The 8,413-nt window shown below is 36.4% G+C and overlaps 1 protein-coding gene across 2 annotated transcripts in view; it reads left to right on the top strand.

Annotated features, from left to right (window-relative positions):
* Positions 1 to 8,413, top strand: part of LOC107668956 (GTP-binding protein REM 2-like) — a 26,190-nt gene that overhangs the window by 9,936 nt on the left and 7,841 nt on the right. For both annotated transcript variants that reach the window (XM_016461030.1, XM_016461031.1), the window contains one exon: positions 6,025 to 6,202. In XM_016461030.1, the coding sequence (XP_016316516.1) occupies positions 6,025 to 6,202 (178 nt within the window). The remainder of the gene's footprint in view (positions 1 to 6,024; positions 6,203 to 8,413) is intronic.

Here is an 8,413-nt window from a genome sequence, read left to right as displayed (position 1 = left end):
TGCAATAATTAATGTCATTTAAAGTAATATTTAATTATATTTAATATTTAATTTATCATATTTATTTTATGTATATATTTAGTTATAATATGAATATTAATATATTTGAATATATTTTATATTAATTATTTTAATATTTTATATGTATATATTTAATATAATACATTATGAATATCATAATTTTTTATATTTTACTTATTTTCATTTTAATATTTAGTGTATATTAAATTTAATATTAATTTTATTATTTTTTCATATACTTCATTTTCTCAAGAAAGTTTATCTTGTTTCAAAGACATGTTTAAGGTGAAAAAGACCAAAACACTGATGAAACGAGGTGGTTTTGTTGTGTATTTTCTGTATTGGCTCATTGACTAGGATCTGCTCTGATTTCCGTGTAATCTGCCTTCCTGTGCCAAATGTGGCAGGAAAAATGTGTGTTTGTGTTAAATGACCCAGTATAGAAAGAACACAGTTCTTGGGAATGAGTTTATGGTGAGAAATGAGTTGAGGGATATTTTAATGCCATGTTTTGCCCAGGTTCTAATCTGCTTTGTGACCTCCTGTGAACTCATTTTATTCTCAACCAAAGGTTTAACCACAGCAACAGAATGGAGAGAAACAATTTCAGGGGTTTAAAGCTGGAGTGGATCATTGCTGTGCCACTAGTGGCACAAAAGGGAATTGGGAAAAAAAAAAAAAAAGATTTCCAAATGACTGTTCATCTTCAGTAGAGCTGTACAGCTTGTGAGCCATGAGTTCCCTCTGTATTTTTCTCTTGGGTTTTTAGCTGTTTTGGATGTATGAGTAAAAAGAGGTCTGTGGTTAACATTACATTAGGAAACTTATAATGTTTTGCAGTACAACATAAATGACACACAATCATACCTTAAACACAAACCTTTAAGCCAAAGTTATTTGTTAAATTTATTTTGCTAAATACAGTTTACACCTACTACAATATGACTTAACATGCTTGATGATTTGAATATGCAATAATTAATGTCATTTAAAGTAATATTTAATTATATTTAATATTTAATTTATCATATTTATTTTATGTATATATTTAGTTATAATATGAATATTAATATATTTGAATATATTTTATATTAATTATTTTAATATTTTATATGTATATATTTAATATAATACATTATGAATATCATAATTTTTTATATTTTACTTATTTTCATTTTAATATTTAGTGTATATTAAATTTAATATTAATTTTATTATTTTTTCATATACTTCATTTTCTCAAGAAAGTTTATCTTGTTTCAAAGACATGTTTAAGGTGAAAAAGACCAAAACACTGATGAAACGAGGTGGTTTTGTTGTGTATTTTCTGTATTGGCTCATTGACTAGGATCTGCTCTGATTTCCGTGTAATCTGCCTTCCTGTGCCAAATGTGGCAGGAAAAATGTGTGTTTGTGTTAAATGACCCAGTATAGAAAGAACACAGTTCTTGGGAATGAGTTTATGGTGAGAAATGAGTTGAGGGATATTTTAATGCCATGTTTTGCCCAGGTTCTAATCTGCTTTGTGACCTCCTGTGAACTCATTTTATTCTCAACCAAAGGCTTAACCACAGCAACAGAATGGAGAGAAACAATTTCAGGGGTTTAAAGCTGGAGTGGATCATTGCTGTGGCACAAAAGGGAATTGGGAAAAAAAAAAAAGATTTCCAAATGACTGTTCATCTTCAGTAGAGCTGTACAGCTTGTGAGCCATGAGTTCCCTCTGTATTTTTCTCTTGGGTTTTTAGCTGTTTTGGATGTATGAGTAAAAAGAGGTCTGTGGTTAACATTACATTAGGAAACTTATAATGTTTTGCAGTACAACATAAATGACACACAATCATACCTTAAACACAAACCTTTAAGCCAAAGTTATTTGTTAAATTTATTTTGCTAAATACAGTTTACACCTACTACAATATGACTTAACATGCTTGATGATTTGAATAACCATTACAGTCCTTATGCAACTTTTTAGCATCTTGTGTTTTTAAAACCCCAGTGACAAGTTATGCTAACCACAGATCTAATTAGAAAACCAACTTTAAAGAAAAAAATAATTCAAAAGGGAACTTAAGAATTCTAGGTTGGGTTACAAATTGACATCATGACTAAACCGCTCTATTGGTGAGTTCCAGTCATGTCAGAATCATTATATGTATAAACTGAGCACACATGAACACTTTAATGTCTTAATTGCTATTGGCAAACTCATTACTTCAGCTCTTGTGTTCCTGTAGCTGAAGCAGTAGAGCATGTTGCTACCAACAACTAGATCACAGGTTCATTTTCCAGGGAATGCATCAACTGATCAAATATATATCTCAAATTCAATGCAAGTCACTTTGGATGGAAGCGTCTGGCAAATGCTTTCTGAGTATCATTTGAAAGATGAATTGTTATTGATTATGATATGTTGTGATGTATGATTAATATTGATCTGGTACCATTTAGTTTTTACATAATTGATGTACTGATGACGAAAATAGCAAAAAACTAGCATCTACTTCTTTTGCTGGTCTATAAGAATTGTGCAATCTTACTATATTTTCCGTCATTCTTTGTGGAAGCATGAGAATGATAAAATATACAAATAAAGCATCAGTGACACATCTAATGTACATGTTTTGCTGTTCATTATTTTGAATTAGCACTGGAAAAAAAGAGAAAGATATATAAAATATGTTGTTTTAAGAGTCCATTTTTCTCTGGCCAAAATCACTTATAGGCACTTAATGTTGCCATTACTACTAACAGAGAAATACTGAAAACACCACAGTGTTTAGACTCTAATGGAAATTCAATCTACAAATTGTTTTACATAATTTATGTACTGATGACGAAAATAGCAAAAAACTAGCATCTACTTCTTTTGCTGGTCTATAAGAATTGTGCAATCTTACTATATTTTCCGTCATTCTTTGTGGAAGCATGAGAATGATAAAATATACAAATAAAGCATCAGTGACACATCTAATGTACATGTTTTGCTGTTCATTATTTTGAATTAGCACTGGAAAAAAAGAGAAAGATATATAAAATATGTTGTTTTAAGAGTCCATTTTTCTCTGGCCAAAATCACTTATAGGCACTTAATGTTGCCATTACTACTAACAGAAATACTGAAAACACCACAGTGCTTAGACTCTAATGGAAATTCAATCTACAAATTGTTTACTTGTAATGGTCTCATTAAAATGCAACTTTGCCTGTAAGTTACATACTACAGCTTTAAGCAAGATCAGTTTAAACAGTCTGCTCACTGTGAGATATTCTGTTCATTTTAATTAAATCATTTTGCAACATAATAAACACAAAATGAATCTTCCTGACATATACAAGGAGTTCATAACAGTAAATGTGTTTATACAAAAAGCACCATGCCGTGTAGATGAACATTTAGCTGGATTAGTGAGCATCATTTCATTAACCTGCTGTTATAGGGTAAATATATAATGACATATAGACCATTTCAGCATTTATTAAGAGTGCTGGATTTAATAATCTAAATCTGCACAAGAGGACAAAAAAGCTGGCAGGCATATTTGCTGACAGCATGGCAGGGATTAGTGTGTATGTGTGTGTGTTTCATGACTATAATCACTCAGCTGAGCAGTCTATGTGTGAGTGTGTGTTGCACTATCACTGTAGGTTATAAAATTTTCACTTGCGTACCTGCATGTGTATACTCGGAGCCATTAAAAGCTATGATTTTGTGTGTTTATCTGGCCATGAAAGTGCAGACAGTGACAGATGGGCCTGTACTGCAGCGGAAGAGCTCTATGTTGTTATTTAGATACCGCTGTACGCTTTCGTCTTGTTTCTCTGATGGAAAGACCATTTACTTTGCCCGTCCGGCCCCAGAGAGCCCCTCCATCACATGGAGCACTATCGACCGTGTCGTGCTGTCTTCACTGCTCATCAAGATACGTGTCCGCTCCTTGAAGGAGACAACCTCCTCCCCGTGCCTTTCCTGTGTGGGGTTGTGGCAGGTGGCCGAGCCCCCCTTTCCCTTCCTGCTTCCGCCCCACTAGACTCTTCCCTTCCAGAGAAACTCTGTGTTTCTGTGGCTGTGTGAATCTCACGCTTCGGGGCCGAGTGTGATTGGCTCGGCTGCAATGTGAATTTTTTTAGGCAGCTCTCCAGAGGGCTGGAATTCGCCTTTGGGGAGTCAGAGATGTAGGACACAGGCTTCCCATCTATTTATCTGTTCCACTTTCTGTTTAGGAGATGAAATAGGAGTGGTCCATAGGGGACGGAAGCATTTTCTTTCTTCTCTCAATTCATTAAAGATGGCGCATGTGGCTGTGTGAATCTCACGCTTCGGGGCCGAGTGTGATTGGCTCGGCTGCAATGTGAATTTTTTTAGGCAGCTCTCCAGAGGGCTGGAATTCGCCTTTGGGGAGTCAGAGATGTAGGACACAGGCTTCCCATCTATTTATCTGTTCCACTTTCTGTTTAGGAGATGAAATAGGAAGTGGTCCATAGGGGACGGAAGCATTTTCTTTCTTCTCTCAATTCATTAAAGATGGCGCGACAGCCGCCCTGTCATAGCTGTCACAAAGAGAAAGCCAGACCCCGGTGTGGCTGTACTTTAGCGCTGTAAAGTGGTTGTGGTGATGTGCCGTGACGTTCTCGGGGGGTAGGCGCTTGATTGCGGCATCTGCTGCCGTTTTGAACACACCTGAGCTCTGCAGTAGCAAAACTGTGAGCTGGAACAACAACAAAGCCATCGAAGATTTGAGGTTGTCCTCCTTAAATCCCAGTAATCCTCTTTTTCATGAACACAAACACTCCTGAGCTGCACTCAAGTGAAAACTGTCCTCCTCTTAAGGCCGTTCACACCAAGAATGATAACTATAACAATTAAAGGGGCAGTTCACACAAAAATGAAAATTCTGTCATTAACTACTCACCCTCATGTTGTTCCAAACCCTTAAGACCTCTGTTCATCTTCGGTACACAAATTAAGATATTTTTTATGAAATTCAAAAGCTTTCTGACCCTCCATAGACAGCAAGGGTACTACCACAGTCAAGGCACAGAAACATAGTAAGGACATCGTTAAAGTAGTCCATGTGACATCAGTGGTTCAACTATAATTTTATGAAGCTACAAGAATACTTTTTGTGTGCAAAGAAAACAAAAGAACGACTTTATTCAACAATTCTTCTCCTCCACATCACCCTATAGCACCATTTTGGAGAGTATCGTGACGCATGTGCGTGCTTTTCTATAAGTTTATGAAGCTACAAGAATACTTTTTGTGTGCAAAGAAAACAAAAGAACGACTTTATTCAACAATTCTTCTCCTCCACATCACCCTATAGCACCATTTTGGAGAGTATCGTGACGCATGTGCGTGCTTTTCTTGCACGTAAACCACACATGTGCGTGATGCTGTTGATGTAGAACATGCATGCGCTGCGCCTTTCTGGTCCTGGTACTGGTAGTACCCTTTCTGTCTATGGAGGGTCAGAGAGCTCTCGGATTTCATCAAAAATATCTTAATTTGTGTTCCGAAGATGAACAAAGGTCTTACGGGTTTGGAACGACATGAGGGTGAGTAATTAATGACAGAATTTTCATTTCTGGGTGAACTATCCCTTTAAAGATATTAGCGTCCACACCAATGACGATAATATTCTGTTCTGTTTATGCGAGCTGTATTTATGTCATCTGCCGCTTTAAATGCTTGAGCTTCTTAAACTCGAGTGGATTCTGATCAGCTGTCAATGCATTGATCATTTATCAACAAGAGAAAATCACTCTGAAAGTGATTCCAGTGATATTGTTCTTCTGTGGTTGTGTTGTGGACTTTCCTATTCTCGTAGAAACTTTATCTTTATCATTATCATTATAGTTGGTGCGAACAGGCCTTTACTGACCTACAATGACAAATAATCATCTAATGCTTTATAAATAACATGTATATGGAGCACTGAATCTTCATGGTTGAGTTATGCTGTAATTGGCCTGTCTGTGTTTGGATTTGATTGACAGGAGCTGTCCACTCTGCAGTGTGAGGTGTGCATCCTGGTGTTCTCGTTGACGGACAGGCGTAGCTTCCACCGGATTGCTCAGCTCCGCTTACTGTTGAGGGAGACGCTGCCGCACACACCCATCATCCTAGTGGGCAACAAGAGTGACCTTGTGCGCTCCCGTGAGATCAGCACAGAGGGTAGGCCTGTTTTTAATCTACGTCCTTGAGCTACAGATCCCATAATTCAACTCGATTTGCTGCATAGCTGGCGGAGATTACTGGGAATTAAAAGAACAGGGTCAAATGGAAGAATAACATTTTATAGTGAATGAAACCCTATGAACACAAATACAGAAAGACAGAGAAAGGAGAGAGATAGTAATAGTAAAAATTGAAGGGGGTCTGAATACTTTCCGTACCCACTGTAAATAGAACACAAAGACCAATTATAATTCATTATACCACTAGATATAAGGAAAAGGACAAATTGCAATTAGTGATGGAGATATTAGAATTATATCGCTGTCAATTATATACTGGAAACATTATAGGCATTGGTTTAACGATAAGAATAGTCCAAATATTTTTAAATATATAGTTATAAAAATCATAGAAATTAATTCATGATACACTGCTGTCGAAAAACTGGGGTCAAGATTTTTTTTGGTAAATAAATTAGGCTTCTATTCAACAAGGCCACAGTAAATCTATGAAAAGTAAATATAGGGCTTGCGGTCAATTGTAGGAAAGGGGCTGGGTTTAAGCAGACCAAACGATTGGAAAAGTCTGACATACGTCAACCATAAAGTTTCGGATCGACTTGAGACATTTTAATAAAAAATGATAATGGTAACGCATTACTATTGGGACCAATTCTCACTATTAACTAGCTGCTTATTAGCATGCCTATTATTAACACATTGGCTGTTTATTAGTACTTAAAATGCACATATTCTGCATGACCATATTCTACATCCCTAATCCTACCCAATACCTAAACTTAACTACCTTACTAACTATTAATAAGCAGCAAATTGGGTGTTTGAGGCAAAAGTCATAGTTAATGGTTTGTTAAAGGCACAATATGTAAGATTTTTTTATTAAAATATCCAAAAACCACTAGAACAGTTTTATATATTTTGCTGACTTGTGTACTTACATTATCACAAATGTTTCGAAGAATGTTTAAATCCAGAGAAATAAGCAATTTTAACTAGTGACACGGACCGTGTCCATAGTGTCATTGTGTCGCCTGCCAATGACGTCATACACCCTCGATTTCCGGTTTTGTTTTGTAGAAAACATGGAAACACCAAAGACGCTTTAATATGTTATGCATTTTATTAGACAGGTGATGACCGCACAGAGTAGCATTATAACAGAACGTTCAAATGTATCTAGTATGATAAAACAGCGCTGCTTACTTCCGCTGCTTTCCGGAAGGAGCGGAAGCGGTCGACTGTGGCATAATAAAAGCTCCGCTGCTTTCGAGCCGCGTGTCACGCTCGTTCAGCGGGCCTCGTTTTGCTTCAACGGCTTTCCGCCTCACTCTGCTTCATACTATGACGTTAATAAATCTTTAATACATTAGCTCATCCATGAACATGATTTCTGCCTGAGTCCCATCGGATTGCATCGGCTGTGGGGATGAAGACGACAACTCCCATGATTCCACACTCAGTCACGGCGTCATCAAACTACGCCTTTTGTTTCTTTGTTTGTTTTGAATACGCGCCCTCTAGTGGCAAAAATTACATATTGTGCCTTTAATAGCAATAATTGGACCTTAAAATAAAGTGTGACCATAATAATAAAACATGCATGAATGAATCATTCACAAAAAGAACATGCTTTTTAGAAAACAGAGGAATTCCATGGTGACTTTAAGTGCTTTGAAAATAAGCAGAAAAGCGTTGGAAAATAAGAATAAAATTTATGAGCAATTTCAATACAGTAATTTAGAGTACAGATCATATAATTCAACAGGTATTTTGTCCACACAAGGCTCCCTGTGGTCCACCTCTGTCTCTCACACTTGTGAGTCATCTATATTAACCTTGGTGCTCTGACTCAGTTTTTGTCTAAATGCTTCTATCTCCATCTGGCTGTATTTATATAAGAGGCTTCATGGATCCCTGGCAAGAAAAATCACTCAGCTTATGAGCATAAACAGGTGCTGCTAGGAGATGTCCATTTGTAAAGTGGGTACATTGTTCATTTAGGGATGATATGGAATATAAATTAGCTTTGCTGGTGTTTTCTCAGCAGGGCAGAATTTAGTTCAACCAAACAACTAGTTTAGTTTCTGCCACTGCATTTTAATCAAACGGATTTCTTTACCTACAATGTATTTGAAAATGGTCTAGCTATTTGAAAATTGTGTGTAATATAGCCTACACATAGGAGGAT

The sequence above is a fragment of the Sinocyclocheilus anshuiensis genome, unplaced genomic scaffold, assembly GCF_001515605.1.
Source record: "Sinocyclocheilus anshuiensis isolate Anshui unplaced genomic scaffold, SAMN03320099.WGS_v1.1 scaffold4, whole genome shotgun sequence".
NCBI classification, from domain to species: Eukaryota; Metazoa; Chordata; class Actinopteri; order Cypriniformes; family Cyprinidae; genus Sinocyclocheilus; species Sinocyclocheilus anshuiensis.
Note: the sequence above shows the minus strand (reverse complement) of the source record. Positions and strands in the feature narration are given on the sequence as shown.